This window comes from Clupea harengus, chromosome 25, assembly GCF_900700415.2.
Source record: "Clupea harengus chromosome 25, Ch_v2.0.2, whole genome shotgun sequence".
In the NCBI taxonomy this organism is placed as follows: Eukaryota; Metazoa; Chordata; class Actinopteri; order Clupeiformes; family Clupeidae; genus Clupea; species Clupea harengus.
Window position 1 is genome coordinate 8002914 of NC_045176.1, and position 16869 is coordinate 8019782.

General features: G+C 41.9%; 1 protein-coding gene across 2 annotated transcripts; it reads left to right on the forward strand.

Moving 5' to 3' along the window:
- The first annotated feature begins 1560 nt into the window (after positions 1–1560).
- Positions 1561–13044, forward strand: LOC105900516 (myosin-7-like). 2 transcript variants are annotated; one of them, XM_031563376.2, is made up of 39 exons: positions 1561–1668; positions 1860–1920; positions 2106–2313; positions 2637–2780; positions 2876–3032; positions 3125–3152; positions 3389–3494; positions 3608–3700; positions 3791–3854; positions 4060–4158; positions 4261–4364; positions 4556–4694; positions 4919–5037; positions 5125–5274; positions 5370–5540; positions 5644–5953; positions 6093–6157; positions 6298–6503; positions 6800–6923; positions 7012–7148; positions 7259–7514; positions 7622–7864; positions 7962–8138; positions 8253–8398; positions 8507–8597; positions 8702–9091; positions 9196–9322; positions 9411–9529; positions 9638–9834; positions 9985–10168; positions 10307–10472; positions 10553–10677; positions 10772–11080; positions 11168–11371; positions 11465–11761; positions 12041–12145; positions 12250–12345; positions 12430–12564; positions 12917–13044. In XM_031563376.2, exons 3-39 carry the CDS (start codon positions 2113–2115, stop codon positions 12935–12937), a joined length of 5805 nt encoding a protein of 1934 aa, XP_031419236.1. In that variant the 5' UTR covers positions 1561–1668; positions 1860–1920; positions 2106–2112; the 3' UTR covers positions 12938–13044. The 2 variants fall into 2 exon arrangements, with proteins under 2 accessions (XP_031419236.1, XP_031419237.1); XM_031563377.2 differs by having other exon boundaries at positions 6096–6157.
- Positions 13045–16869: the final 3825 nt, after the last annotated feature.

Consider the following 16869-nt stretch of genomic DNA (forward strand, 5'->3'; position numbering starts at 1 on the left):
TTTACCAATTAGTTTGGTTGCTGGAGACACAATATAGAGCAACCTATTCTTTGGACTATGTGACAAACAAGGAGAGGTTAGAGACCACTTACAGGCACTTGACCCCATCAAACTAATCGCCCAAGAAAGCGTCACTGATACGGCTCCTGCTACCCTGTGACGAGCCAGTGACAGGTCGGAGAAAAGTCTCTTCAGAGAGCAGACGGTGTTGGCTCCGGGTCCTGACCATATCCTGATAACTAGATGAGAGCTATCAACACACTGAGCTGTGGTCACCTCCATACTCACCGCCCTGGCGCAGGACTTTTATGGGCAATTATTCCAAGCCTAAAAATACACTCTGTGTACATCTGATGTTTCTCTTTTTGTTTGTTTGTTTGTTTGTTTGTTTATTTTGAGTGATGGTCAACTAGGGCCAAGATCTGCTCATACAGTACATGGCGGACTATAAGAAAACATTCAACTGTAAACTGTAGACAGAGAAACCTTGAGAAAGAACATGATATCCTGGGGGCGACAGTGGTACAGGAGGTAAAGAAGTCGTTTAGTAATCAGTAAGGTTGCTAGATCGATTCCCTGTCGAAGCGTCCTTGAGCAAGACACTGAACCCCTAATTGCTCCTGATGTGCAGTGTGCCATCAGTGTAAATGTAAACTGTGTATACATTGTAAGTCGCACATATGTAAGTCGCTTTGGATAAAAGAGTCTGTTAAATGACTAAATACATTTTTTTTTTGTTTAAATAAAAAATCCTCTAATACTGCAAATGAATCAGGACATGAAGACTCACTGGCAGTATATCATTAGGGCACCACCTGAAACATGGCACATTACTGAGAGGCCATGTTCATTTAAAATACGATACGCTTTCACTATTGAGCGACAGGTATTTTTAAAAGATCTGGTAATAAGAGTTCCAGTATGAAGTAATGAGTCAGCCACTTAGCCCCAACCCAGGTGTCAGTCAGACAGCCTATCCAAGTGTGCGAGGAATGTGCACTTTTTTGGGGGTTATAAATAAACCTCCAGACACAGTAATATAAAAACGACCACACTAAAAAGGTACTCCCGCTCCTTATTGTACACTGTTGTGACAACAAATGTGACCTTGGAGGTCCCAGGAGAACAGAGGCCAGACAAGCTCGGTGGAGAGGTTTCTAGGAGCCAGAGAGGAGAGCAGGAGAGGGGCGCGACCAAGGAAAATGGTTGAAATCTGCTCTGTGATACACAGCACAGCTTAGCTGAACATATATGTAAAAGGTACGATATGTCAAACCTGTGGGAGAGGAAAGCAGAATGACATGCAAAGTACTGCTGTATCAAAGATGGAGAGCTAGTACACGTCACTGACTCTTAGGAGAGATAGGCGGCATTCCTGGCTGTCGGCCTGAAGAGCAGGGAAAGGGAGAACGGGATCGTTGTGTGTGTGTGTGTGTGTGTGTGTGTGTGTGGTGGGGGTGGGGGGAGGGGACACCTCTGAGTGCCACAACACCTATAGGTGATTTGGGTGATGAGTGGCTGGTGCCAAGGAGGGGTGCCCTTAGGATGATTGTGTCCTTGGCCTTATAGGGCAGGGGCAGCAGGGGTTATATATCTGATGCCTGCCATCACGGGAGACCTTACTGCAGCCCAACACAGTACAGTCGTCGCTCTTGACCTTGCGTTAGAGTGAGTCCTCCTTCTGTGTGTTTGCATTGTGTTTTGTTTTGTTTTGTTTTGTTTTGTGTTGTTTTGTGTGCAGTCTTAGTTTAAGAGAAATCTCTCCTGCAGTGCATATGTGTATGGTGACACCTGCTATACGGCAATTATGGTTAAAAGATGTTGACCATCCTTTGACTTTTGACCTCTGTCATTTTCAGGGTAGAGCACCACATCTCGGCAGTCTCCTTTCATCTGTTTGGTGGGCTTTGAGCCAAAAAGGTAAAGTATTCAGTTGTTTTCAGCAAGTTTTTAACGATGTCAGATATCATACCTTTTTTTTTTTAAATGTCTATCTACTCCTACAGTGGGTAACAACCAAAACACATTAGTATTATGTTTTTGACAGAACCACAGAATGATAAGAGTTAAAAAGAGTGGTGCACATTTGAAATATTCGTTCCCAGGCTAATCATGGGGGATGCGGAGCTGTCTGCGTTCGGAGCCGCGGCTCCATTCCTACGCAAGTCGGACAAAGAGCGACTGGAGGCGCAGACGAAGATCTTCGACATGAAGAAAGAATGCTTTATACCCGACCCCGTGGAGGAGTTCGTCAAAGCTTCAGTCACCAGCCGGGAGGGAAACACAGTCACTGTAGATACCGCAAATGGGAAGGTCAGTGTTGAGGGGCAAATCAGAAATCTAGATGACCATCTTTGTTTCATTTGAGCTTTGTATTCACACACAAGGAATACCACATGTGAAATTATGTTGTGAATTTCCACTTTGTCACATTAACAATTTCACAAACATATTGTAGTCTAACTACATGTATATGCAGTTACATATAGTATATATATCCACAAATATATAGCACATAAAATCTAGAAGAATTTTTATATATATATATATTTATGCAATGTGTAATCAGTATTTCATTATTCAGAATCCTACCACTAAATGAGCCAACAACTTGTTTGTTTCTTTAAAAATAATAGACTGTCACAGTCAAGGAAGACCAGATTATGCAACAGAATCCTCCAAAGTTTGACAAGATCGAGGACATGGCCATGCTAACTTTCCTCCATGAGCCTGCTGTGCTGTTTAACCTCAAAGAGCGTTACGCAGCATGGATGATCTACGTGAGTCCAGAAACAAATATGCCTCCAGGGTTTATCTATTCTGTCACATCAAACAAGGTAAAACAATGTACCTTTATCCAATCTCTCCTCTACAGACCTACTCTGGGCTTTTCTGTGTGACTGTCAACCCCTACAAGTGGCTGCCAGTGTACGACCAGTACGTTGTTGAAGCCTACAGAGGCAAGAAGAGGCAAGAAGCTCCTCCTCATATCTTCTCCATCTCTGACAATGGTTACCAGTACATGTTGGCAGGTAAGAGGAAATTATTGTACCACATAAACAACAATCATTTTGGATTCAAAAATTCTATGTCAAATTACCTTGTGGTTATGATTTATGTGCAGATCGAGAGAACCAGTCAATCCTGATCACGTGAGTTCAGCACCTTTGACAACCTAAAGCAGAGTTTGAAAATATTTAACGCTTAAGTTCAGCAAACAACTTACATTTCCTCACCATGTGTGTCCATTTTCACAACAGTTACATGTACAACAGTAACAGTATAACATGTACAATTGTTCAATGATCAGTTTTAAAGTTGGCATTCTCAAAGTGCACTTCCAATGCAGACGTTGATGTGGATTTCACTTGTGTATTGTACCATCCAGTGGAGAATCTGGTGCAGGAAAGACTGTGAACACAAAGAGAGTCATCCAGTACTTTGCTAGCATTGCAGCCAGTGGCGGCAAGAAGGATGCAGCCGCTAAAAATAAGGTTCCTAATTTTGAAGATACCATGTCTTTGTAAAGCAAACTGAAAACATACAGTCTTCACCTCATATGCCTTAAATTCATAATTCATAACTATGGTCTTTATATGTTTTGCAGGGTACCCTAGAGGATCAAATCATCCAGGCAAACCCAGCTCTTGAGGCGTTTGGTAATGCGAAGACCATCAGAAATGACAACTCCTCAAGATTTGTAAGTCATTTAGTATTTTGAAGTATTTGATGACCTTAAATACATAATTACAAGGCTTAAATACGCCTCACTGGCCTCCTTCCTTTCCAGGGTAAATTCATCCGAATCCACTTTGACACCAGAGGAAAGCTGGCTTCGGCTGACATTGAGACATGTATGTTTCTTTCAGATCTCATAACATATACAAATGCAAACACAGTAGGAAAGCATTAGTTACAACAGTTGAATTTATTAATGTTTATTCTTACCAAAGTTAAGTTTGCCTATGTAAAGAATGTATTTACTAATGTTAGGTATTGGGACCTTCATGTAAAGGGGTACTGCATTACTGTGAAGGAGTACTGTTTTGTGTGTTTTAGATCTCCTTGAGAAGTCCCGTGTCACCTTTCAGCTCAAAGCTGAGAGAGACTACCACATCTTCTATCAGATATTGTCAAACAAGAAACCTGAACTACTCGGTAAGTGTCTAACAGAATTCTGAATGTTGTACAATATATATTTGGTTTTCAGCAGTTTGGAGTTGAATCTAAACCACAGCCCATTTCCTCTCTCTATTGCAGAAATGCTGCTGGTAACAGCAAACCCCTATGACTACGCATTCATCTCCCAGGGGGAGACCACAGTGACCTCCATTGATGACACTGTAGAGCTAATGGCAACCGACGTGAGTCACCACACCTCAGGAACCACATGAGGTTTCATCAATACAGAATCAATAGAAGTAGTTGCATTAATACCACGTTACCATGGTTTGTGTTTAAAATGCATAACGGATAAGGTTTTTCCTTCATATTTACTTTTTGAGCTGTGTACACCATACAGAAAGATTGGGTTGAATTTTTTTCTTTTCTTTAGGAAGCTTTTGATGTACTGGGCTTTACTCAAGAAGAGAAGAACAGCATCTACAAGCTGACTGGAGCCATAATGCACTACGGCAACATGAAGTTCAAGCAGAGGCAGCGTGAGGAGCAGGCAGAGGCTGATGGCACTGAGGGTGAGCCCAAGGTTCACTGGACCAAGGATCAATCAAATGGAGATTGAATTATACCATAGAGAGAGATGGAGTGGAATCTGGGTTCACAGACACATTCAGTAGTCAAAGTGAAGTCTATGTGTGTATATATTAGTCATCATGCCACCAATAGCACGAAAAGCCTTTAAAATGCGATTTCAGTGAAAACGGTATTTGATTACGGTATTATTTTTCCTTTGCTACAGATGCTGATAAATCAGCGTACCTGATGGGCCTGAACTCTGCTGACCTCATCAAGGGTCTGTGTCACCCGAGGGTCAAAGTAGGAAACGAGTGGGTCACCAAAGGGCAGAGTGTAAATCAGGTACGTCCAAATCCAAAGCAGAATACTTGACTTTGTTATTATGTCTATTGTGACTATAGATAATGCTGATTTGTTTTGTCTCCACAGGTGTATTACGGTATTGGTGCACTCTCTAAATCAATCTATGAGAAGATGTTTCTGTGGATGGTGGTGAGAATCAACCAGTCACTGGAGACAAAACAGCCAAGACAGTACTTCATTGGCGTGCTGGATATTGCTGGCTTTGAGATCTTTGATGTATGTCATTACATATTTATACAGCTGATGCCCAGTATTGATTTTATACAGATTTGATTCAAATGGTCTTATAATGCACTTCACCTTTTTTGCAGTTTAACACTTTTGAGCAACTTTGCATCAACTTCACCAATGAGAAACTGCAACAGTTTTTCAACCACCACATGTTCATTCTGGAACAAGAGGAGTACAAGAAGGAAGGAATTGAATGGGAATTCATTGACTTTGGCATGGACTTGCAGGCCTGTATTGATCTCATTGAGAAGGTATCTCAATTATATTAGAGCATTATTAGCACGCATTTGTAAAATGATTTTGTGATGACAGTAAACAATGTAAAATGTTATGTGGACATTCCCCTCTTTTCAGCCTATGGGTATCATGTCCATCCTTGAAGAGGAGTGCATGTTCCCTAAAGCCAGTGATGCCACATTTAAAGCAAAGCTTTATGACAATCATCTGGGGAAATCCAACAATTTCCAGAAGCCAAGAAATGTCAAAGGTAGACCAGAGGCCCATTTCTCCCTGGTTCACTATGCTGGCACTGTGGACTACAACATCAACAACTGGTTGGTGAAGAACAAGGACCCTCTGAATGAGACGGTTGTTGGACTCTACCAGAAATCCTCTATGAAGGTCCTTTCAACCCTATTTGCAAATTACGCTGGTGCAGATGCAGGTATGTTTAGTAATAAAAGTCCACGCACAATACTTCTTATTGTTGAATAGATTGTTGTTTCATTCAGAAAAATAACATTTAATTCTGGATAAAATATATATATATTTAAAAGAATAAGTGTCATCATTGTTTGCACCAGCAGATGCGGCAAAGGGAAAGAAGAAAAAGGGATCATCCTTTCAGACAGTGTCTGCACTTCACAGGGTAAAAGAAACATATTTTGGCAGAGATTTAATCACACAACCATCATCATAACACCAATATTACTGGTGCAGGAAAATCTCAATAAACTGATGACGAATTTGTGGCAAGACACTGTTGACATTGACTGTCACTCGTTACAGGAAAACTTAAACAAGTTGATGACGAACTTGAGGTCCACTCACCCCCACTTTGTGCGCTGCCTCATCCCCAATGAGACCAAGACTCCTGGGGCGATGGACAACCCTCTGGTGATGCACCAGCTGCGCTGTAACGGTGTGCTGGAAGGCATCAGGATCTGCAGAAAGGGCTTCCCCAACAGGATTCTGTACGGGGACTTCAAACAGAGGTGACACTATTTTAAATATTATAAAAAACTTTTACAATACATAGTTCCATACACTGTTTTATGTATAATATCCTTCTAGCTACACAGTGTATGAAACTGTACTTCCTTTAATAATAATGAAATAACTCCTATTTCTGAGAACATACTGTAGAAATGTATGATTTCATGTATACATTCTGTACGGGGTCTTCAAACAGTGGTACTGTGTGTGACATCACTTGTTGTCTGAATTCATTATTTACTTGATCAAATGATCTACATGAATGATTTGACTTCTATGTTCTTCAACTGGACAGATACCGCATCTTGAACCCTAACGCAATTCCTGAGGGGCAGTTCTGTGACAGCAAGAAAAGTGCAGAAAAGTTACTGGCAACTCTGGATATTGAACACAACCAGTACAAATTTGGACATACAAAGGTGCTACTGTTTAAGTTTGAAATTCTTGTTTGACTTGAAAAACACATGGCAAATTAAAGAAGCATCTAAATGCTTTTATTTTTCATAGGTGTTTTTCAAAGCTGGTCTCCTGGGTCAACTGGAGGAGATGAGAGATGAACGTCTTTCTAAAATTATCACCTTAATCCAAGCCAGGTCCCGTGGTCTTCTTTCAAGAGCTGAATACCTGAAGATGGTTGAACGCAGGTATTTGAAGAAGGCTTGTCAAACCATTGCACAGGCAGGAACCATGGAGTATTCCAGATCCGTGTAATTCTAATATTTACTGTATCAACACAATTCACTTTTTCCCTAAGGGATGCCTTACTTGTCATCCAATGGAATGTACGAGCCTTCATGTCCGTCAAGAATTGGCCATGGATGAAGCTCTTCTTCAAGATCAAGCCCTTATTGAGGTCGGCTGAGTCTGAGAAGGAGATGGCCAACATGAAGGATGAATTTGAGAAGTTAAAAGAGGCTTATGCCAAATCTGAGGCTCGCAGAAAGGAATTAGAGGAAAAGATGGTCACGCTTCTCCAAGAGAAGAATGACCTTCAGCTTCAAGTCCAGACTGTGAGCTCTCAATATACTCATGTCAACACACATAGTTCCCTGTTACCATGAACATCATAAACATAATGTACACTTTTACATACTTTCACTGGTCTGTGTTAAAACAGGAGCAAGATAACCTTGGTGATGCTGAAGAGAGGTGTGAGGGGCTGATCAAGAGTAAGATCCAGATTGAGGGCAAAATCAAAGAGCTGACCGAGAGACTGGAGGATGAGGAGGAGATGAATGCTGATATGACAGCAAAGAAGAGGAAGCTGGAAGATGAGTGCTCTGAGCTCAAGAAGGACATTGATGACCTGGAGCTCACCTTGGCTAAAGTGGAGAAAGAAAAGCACGCCACTGAGAACAAAGTTTGTGTTTTTTTGATGACCTGAACTGACCAATACACTAACCAATGTCCATGTTAAAAATACAAGAGTAAGGGGGTTAATCACTCTATCACTATAGGTAAAGAACCTGACTGAGGAAATGGCAGGCCAAGATGACATCATTGCCAAGCTGACCAAGGAAAAGAAAGCTCTACAAGAGGCACATCAGCAAACTCTAGATGATCTGCAAAGTGAGGAGGACAAAGTCAACACCCTCACCAAGGCCAAAGTCAAGCTGGAGCAGCAAGTGGATGATGTGAGTCTCTTAAAAAAATGTACAAAACTCTTGCAACTATGTAAGGCTTGCAAACCTTTATTTATTTACCATTCTGTCATTATTAGTAATGGTTTATCTGTGCTTCTGCACCAGCTTGAAGCTTCTCTTGAACAAGAGAAGAAAGTACGGATGGACCTTGAACGATCCAAGAGGAAGCTGGAGGGTGACTTAAAGATGACCCAAGAGAGTGTGATGGACCTGGAAAATGACAAACAACAGCTGGAAGAAAGGATTAAAAAGTATGATTCTTAGACATTGAATTTGACATGCAAGTTACTTCTTAGAACCTAGCCAACGCTTCTGACACTGCATGATTGAAAGTTCTAACAGATAACTCTATTTCTCAGGAAAGATTTTGAAGTTAGCCAACTCAGTAGCAAAATTGAAGATGAACAATCCATTGTTCTGCAGCTCCAAAAGAAACTGAAGGAACTTCAGGTAATTTAAGTGAACTGATACATACACATACTTAATTATCATCATGAATACATTCATAAATTGTATTTACAATTTTAAGCCATATTTTTTTTATGTTATCATAGGCACGAGTAGAGGAGCTGGAGGAAGAGCTTGAGGCAGAGCGAGCTGCCAGAGCTAAAGTAGAGAAACAGAGAGCAGACCTGGCCAGAGAGCTGGAAGAGATCAGTGAGAGGCTGGAGGAGGCTGGTGGATCCACTGCTGCCCAGATTGAGATGAACAAGAAGAGGGAGGCCGAGTTCCAGAAGCTACGCAGAGACCTTGAAGAGGCAACTCTGCACCACGAAGCTACGTCCGCCACCCTCAGGAAGAAACAAGCCGACAGTGTGGCTGACCTGGGAGAGCAGATAGACAACCTGCAGAGAGTCAAGCAGAAGCTGGAGAAGGAGAAGAGTGAGCTCAGGCTGGAGCTGGATGATGTGGTCTCAAGTATGGAACATATTGTTAAGAATAAGGTACATTCCTTAAAGCAGCTCTTAATATTGACACTCCAATCTATTCTCTTTATGAGCAGGTTTTATGCTGCCTCTTTTGATACTAACTCTACCTCTCATTGTAGAGTAACCTGGAGAAGTTGTGCAGAAGTTTAGAAGACCAAGTCAACGAATTCAGGAACAAAGGAGAGGATAGCCAAAGATCTTTAAATGATTTTACAACCCAGAAAGCCAAACTTTCGGCAGAAAATGGTGAGTAGAATGACTATACTCGTGGCATTGATACATGCATATATAAGAAACAACTTACAAAATTCCACCTCACGTTGCATTGTTGTAGATGAGTTGGGAAGACAACTGGAAGAAAAAGAATCTCTAATCTCACAACTGACAAGAGGCAAGAACTCTTACAATCAACAGCTTGAAGATCTCAGAAGACAGCTGGATGAGGAAGTAAAGGTAATTCACATGAACATGTTTGCCCTAAAATAATCAACAATTTCAACAATCACTAACACTTCCCCAGCTGATTTCCTAGTCCTGATGCCCCTTTTTGTCTTTTCTAAGGCCAAGAACGCTCTTGCTCATGCAGTGCAGTCTTCTCGCCATGACTGTGACCTGCTCAGAGAGCAGTTTGAAGAGGAGCAGGAGGCCAAGGCTGAGCTGCAGAGATCCATGTCCAAGGCCAACTCTGAGGTGGCTCAGTGGAGAACCAAGTACGAGACTGATGCCATCCAGAAGACTGAGGAGCTAGAGGAGGCAAAGTAAGGCATTCAACGGATTTGTAATTTTATTGACTAAATATTGTATTGAGCTGCTTCAGCTACCATTAATTATACAAAAAACAGAGCCATTGGTGTATAAACATGACATCCAACCAGGTTGACCACAATGTTACTGACTTGCCCTTCTAGGAAGAAACTGGCTATGCGCTTGCAAGATGCTGAGGAGGCTGTGGAGGCTGTAAATGCTAAATGCTCTTCCTTGGAGAAGACCAAACACAGGCTCCAGAATGAGATTGAAGATCTCATGGTGGACGTTGAGAAATCCAATGCAGCAGCTGCCAATCTTGATAAAAAGCAAAGAAACTTTGACAAAGTAAGTCTAGCCTTTATCTAAACAGATTTTATTTGTCATTACTTTTTTTATTATAAATCATCATTATATAGAACATATATTGCCATTACAAAATCATGTCCTTCTATCCATACCAAATTTGTGGACCCTCTCCACAAGGTCTTGTCAGAGTGGAAGCAGAAGTATGAGGAGTCTCAGTGTGAACTGGAGGGCTCCCAGAAGGAAGCCAGATCCCTGAGCACTGAACTTTTTAAACTCAAGAACTCATACGAGGAGGCCCTGGATCACCTTGAGACACTTAAGAGAGAAAACAAGATTCTCCAAGGTATAATGCTCATTCATATCTGCATTTAAGGCATCTTTGCTGTCTTGCACTCTAATCTTCAATGATGCTTGTTTGTTCAGAGGAAATTTCTGATATAACCGAGCAACTCGGTGAGGGAGCTAAAACAACCCATGAACTGGAGAAGATTCGTAAACAACTGGAGCAAGAGAAATCTGAGATTCAAGCTGCTCTGGAGGAGGCAGAGGTACAGTATGCACCAAGATTATCTCTAAATTGTTCATAAAACGTTGAGGTTTGTAGTTATGTCCCGTGCTTTACCAAGTTGTCTTGCATGTTAGGGTTCCTTGGAGCATGAGGAAGGTAAAATCCTGAGGATCCAGCTGGAATTCAACCAGGTGAAAGCTGACATTGAGCGCAAACTGTCTGAGAAGGACGAGGAAATGGAACAATGCAAAAAAAATATGCAAAGAACCATTGACACCCTTCAAAGCTCTCTGGAGGCAGAGACTCGCAGCAGGAATGAGGCCCTCAGGGTTAAGAAGAAGATGGAGGGCGACCTCAATGAGATGGAGATCCAACTGAGTCAGGCCAACAGGCAGGCAGCAGAGGCCCAGAAGCAGCTCAAATCTGTCCAGGCTCACCTGAAGGTGGGTAGAAATCCACTTGTGTTATTAAAGGTAAGTGGAATACATCAGTGATTCAAATAAGTAACCCCTGCTGCTGATGGGTTTCAGGATTCACAGCTGCAGTTGGATGACTCTCTACGTTCCGCTGATGATCTAAAGGAGAACATTGCGATTGTAGAGAGACGTAACAACCTAATGCAAGCAGAGCTGGAAGAACTCAGGAACTTGGTGGAGCAGACTGAGAGAGGCCGGAAACTGTCTGAGCAAGAGCTGCTTGACATTTCTGAGCGAGTTCAACTGCTTCATTCACAGGTGAGTTTATGAATATGAATTATTGATGAGCTTGAACCTTGGATTGCATGATCATCATCTACATCTTACTGTTGCTGCTCTCTCTGTGTACAGAACACCAGTCTCCTGAACCAGAAGAAGAAGCTGGACAGTGACATAACTCAACTTCAGGGTGAGGTAGAGGATTCAATTCAGGAGTGCAGAAATGCTGAGGAGAAGGCCAAGAAGGCCATCACTGATGCTGCCATGATGGCTGAGGAGCTGAAGAAGGAGCAGGACACCAGTGCTCACCTGGAGCGCATGAAGAAGAACATGGAGCAGACCATTAAGGACCTGCAGCACCGCCTTGATGAGGCAGAACAAATCGCCATGAAGGGAGGCAGGAAGCAAATTCAGAAGCTGGAGGCTAGGGTAAGTGTTAACTAAAAGGTATTTTCTGTCCATGATTTATTTTGTCCTCAGAAAAAGGTGTAGGTGGTATTTAGCGTCACCCTCTAAGAGGTTCAATTTCCAGCCGCTGCAGGATGCCTTTGTCGCTTTGGATAAAAGTGTCTGTTAAATACCAAACCTTTACCATAGAAAAAGAATACTTCTACAGTTATGCTTATTCCCGCTGAATGTGCAAGTACATCCAAATCAAATCAAGAGAGATCATTGGAAAACTGTTTCACTACACATGTTACTTGGCAGGTGAGAGAACTGGAGATTGAGGTAGAGAACGAGCAGAAGAGATCCACTGAGACCGTGAAGGGTATCCGTAAATATGAACGCCGCATCAAAGAGCTCACCTACCAGGTAGAACAGCCTTCACCACTCACATGTTCTTGCCATGTCATTTTGAATTAGGTAGACGAAATCAGAATAACTGAAATGGTGACTCCATGTTGTGTGATATGTAGACTGACGAGGACAAGAAGAACCTGGCCCGTCTGCAAGACCTGGTAGACAAACTTCAGCTGAAGGTCAAGTCTTACAAGAGATCTGCAGAGGAGGCTGTAAGTAAAACCTTCACTCAAACTCTGTTGAATTTACCACAGTGATTTAAGAGCAATGCTTAAACGTGTGTATCTGATATACAGGAGGAACAGGCTAATGTACATCTTGGCAAGTTCCGCAAAATGCAGCATGAGATGGATGAGGCCTCAGAGAGAGCCGACATCGCTGAGTCTCAAGTCAACAAGCTGCGTGCCAAGAGCAGGGATGTGGGCTCTAAGGTTAGTTCATGGCGTTTAGAATAGAAATGATTACCATTCTAAACATTGTACACTGCTTGAGTTAGAGGGATTTTGGACAGGTTGAACATACAGGACATGTACCAAGAGAATCCCTGAATGACCATGAGAATGGCTTAAAGTCTTACTGACCAGTGTGGCAGTTGTAGGTTAGGAGTTTGGATGTTATGGGTTTTTTTAGCTTTAAAATTAAATGTTGGTTAAATGGCAGATGGAGCCAAGTGGGAGAAAATACAACGAATGTGGAGAACTTTCACAGCTTCAAAATGAAAATGTTTGTTTTATTTTGTTTATTGTTTATTTTGTCTACTTTTTTCCCTCCTTACTACAACAGAAAGGGTTTGTTGAAGAGTGAAGCTCTACACCATCTCTGAAGAATCCCCCCTGCGGAGTGCAGCAGATGCCTCCTCTAAAACCACTGTCCTCTTATATCTGTGTGGAATAAAAATCACCTGCAGCAAACTGACTCTTGTGTCTGATCTTGTTTCATAGTCCTGCACTAAATGTCCTAACAGTTTCCTAGCAAAGCTAGTTAGAAGCTGCTGTTAGTAATGTGTAGTAAAAAAACCCGAACAGCTAGTTTAGCACTTTGACAGTAACTGAATGAAAGAAATGCACATACAATATGTGGTCATGGGGCATGCATGGTAGCATGACTTAGCAGTCAGTAATTACAGTGTTAAAATGTTAAAGATGTTATTTCACCATATACTGTAACTTTCCCCACTACATCAATAGCATCAAGAGCAGAGAGAGCAGAGATTTCAGCTATGATGTGTGTGTGTGTGTGTGTGTGTGTGTGTTTGTGTGTGTGTGTGTGTGTGTGTGTGTGTGTGTGTGTGTGTGTGTGTGTGTGTGTCTGTGTGTGTCTGTGTGTGTGTGTGTGTGTGTGTGTGTGTGTGTGTGTGTGTGTCTGTGTGTGGCAATGCACAGGAAAACAGATGGACTGAAATTGGAGGATTAAGGGGGATTGTGAGTACTTGAAGGAGAGGTGATGATAGTTAAAATAGAGCGATAAAACAAATCCGCTTCTCAAAATAGAGTGCTTGGAAAAGGAAAGATTCAGGGCGTCATGGTCAGGAGGCCTAAGGCTATCATGTCTGTAACACCTGGCAGCTGGGATAAGCCCTCTGTGCCAATCAAACAGGTTTCCATTATGACAGATTTGAGTAAATATACTTCATATAGAGATTCATAGGACAGACAAAAAAAAGCAGATTCATAATGATATCTCATTTAATCATATCTCACTTTAAAAAAACTGTGGAAATCTGTATTCTCAAATCTACACATCACAATCAAATATCTGGAGATAAAGAAGACAACGGTTGTGATGTAAAGGCATATTTGACTGAAAATCAAATAATATAGGCATATGAACTATGCAATTCAACTATCCATCTCTCCATACAGACACCATATTTAATGAAACCCATCTTTAGGTTCTTTTTTTTTTTTTTTTTCAACAAATAGTTGAGGTGACATCAATTCTGAACTTCAGATTGCATTCAGTCTATTTTTTCCATCATTAATAATGGAGAGAGCATGAACAGGCAAGAGCACTTACCTCTGAGTGCCCGCTCTGCTCCGCCAGCAGTGTGGCTGTCCTGGAGTGCTCTCCCTCAGAGGGGGGCGTCCTGTTCCTCAGGCCTCAGAGTCCATCTCGCGTGTCTGGAGACTGACTTACAGCCTGGACCCGCTGCCGGAGAGGAAGGAGACAGGTGGACGATTCAAATGAGAGACCTGCATATGTCAGGTGCTAATCATGTCAAGAAAAGCAATGGCTCCTATAGGGTCTCTGATAGACCTGTTTGTTGAGCCATGTACACGTTCAGGCATGTTTGTCAGTTGGGCTCTAAGAAAATTGTATCCGTGCAGCACTCACCAAAACTCACCTTTGAAAGCTTTTATTTGGGACTGCAATGCAGCTGATTACATGTACCTTTGATAGTATTTTAAAACATAGCTATTGTTAAAAATATAGTTGCTATATACCTAATATAGGACATTTAAAAATAATTTCCAGGGAACGTAGCAATAACCAGAGGGTATAGGCAACTATGACTAGAACTCTTAGCTCTCAACAGTCAATTTGGAGAAGAACAGAATGCCCTAATGACAGCTGCCATTAACATAATGAGCTCCACAGTGACATTAAGGGACTCTGTACATGAGCCCCCCTGTGACCAGTTGATGGGAGGAGAAAGCTAAAACCGTACTTGGAAGTCTGGCATATCCATACCTTAGTCTATGCTCTTCAGTCACGTTCCACAGGACCACCACTGTTGTAACCTCTGGCTTCTGCCAATGTGATAGATCCCTGTTATCTTAAACAGTTCTTCCGCCTTGGGTTGGCATTTCTCACTTCCATTTACCACTTAAGCACTATTCAGGGTATGGGGAGGCTGTGGGAGGCATGGTGTTGCATGCTATCAGCATGGAAAGAGTCTTGCCACTCAGCACAGGTACTTAACTCGTCATTTATCTCATGACCTCTCGGCTGCTAGTGACTCAATGAAGAACAAAGCTGGTTTCTTTAGTCAACGTAACTTCTATTCGTTACAATTAAGCTAGTTGGTTATCAGACCTTCACTAAGTTACGAACATCTTCTAATCTCCAGATGATCTCAATACGCGTAAACACAAGAAGTGGTCCACATCACGTTTTCACTGTACACACAAGTGCTGTTTATATTCTGATGTTTTAGCGTTCTATATTGATCATTCGAAATAGCCACCTTATTGTGTCGTAAACTGTGAGAGAAGAGGCATTCGGACAATTTGCCAGTTGAGTCAACAATGACTCAGAGTGTGATGAGAGTGATGTGTGTCTTTCACCACGTGGTGATGGATGACATTCTAAGCATAGCAACCTTAGTGACACCACAGAATAGACATACTGGAGACTTCTGACCTGCAGAGCCAACCGCTGACTCCACACCACTCGCAGAATTTTAAATGTTACATAAAATATTGATGCGTAGCACCACATAAATGTCACTAACACTTTATTTATGTGAAGGGCAATCTTTGACTGGCCAGGTCACGGGCTACAGTTCATCCCACACACAGACACTAGGAGAGGTATAAAAGCCCGACCGCCTGGCGCAAGCTGTCCTCCTCAATCAGTGTGAGGCACTCAGTAGGTATTTCACAGGGTTATCTTTGTACTCAAACAAAGCCATGTCAACAAGGCTCGGTCTGAGCGGGCAGTAAAGGCTTTCACTTGCTTTTGCAGCAGCAGCAGCGGAGTGTCCTTGGCTTAACATTGGCCTGCCGGCTCTGGGTATAGGGAGGGGGGTCTCCCTTTATTATCATCATTATCATCTTTTAAAGCGCGTCACCTGTGACAGAGCTCTGTCTGTGGTGCCTGACACTTGCCCCCTGGTTAATCTCCCAGACTGCATGTCCTTTATATAGCTGCTGACACACACAAGCGCATCTGACATCGGTGTACGGCTCCTGTAAAGTTGGGCCTATTACCACAAAACACAATATGTTACCAATGTTGCACATTAGCTGCTGTTAAGCTCTGGGGGTAATTGACACCCCACAGGGGTGTGCTTTTCATTCAGATCACCTCTCTGGAATCCAGCATCTGTATAAACACCACCAGCAGATACCCACAGACATAGATCATTTGGTTTGTCAATAGGGAATTTTATCTTCACAGATTAGCGTAATACACTTAAAATGGTGTTTTACAATTAGATATAAACATAATGTGAACTACATGTCACAAATCAGAGAATGTAATGGCTTACCAAAGCATAACTGTGATAACAATTGCTCAATATCTCCGGTAAGTAAAATACAAACACTATGAGCTGAATTGTAGCAGTGAACTAAAATTCATATGATATCCATAATAAAAGACCAACTTCAAAAAGATCAACTTGAAAACTATTCAACACAAATTAATTCATTATTACATAACTGTTTTTGATACAATGTTCCAAATGTTAGAATTATTGAATTTGTGATGACATGGTAACACTGCACTTTTGAATTGAAACATCTCCCCCTAGATTATGATTGAGACAAAAGATTATGGGCAAATTAGGGTTCAAATGGCATGAATCACCACCCTATATGTCACTTTTCCAAGAATATATATCTACATATATCTCAATACCATGGCCAATATTCCTCCATTAAACTCATTATGGAGCAAATGTGGGGAATTAAGCCATACTGTTCCTCTTAATTAGCATTTCACATGAAACATGACGGCATCAGTGTAGACGAGATGCCCACTACCTCACTTCTCTGGAAGGGGAAGCCTTC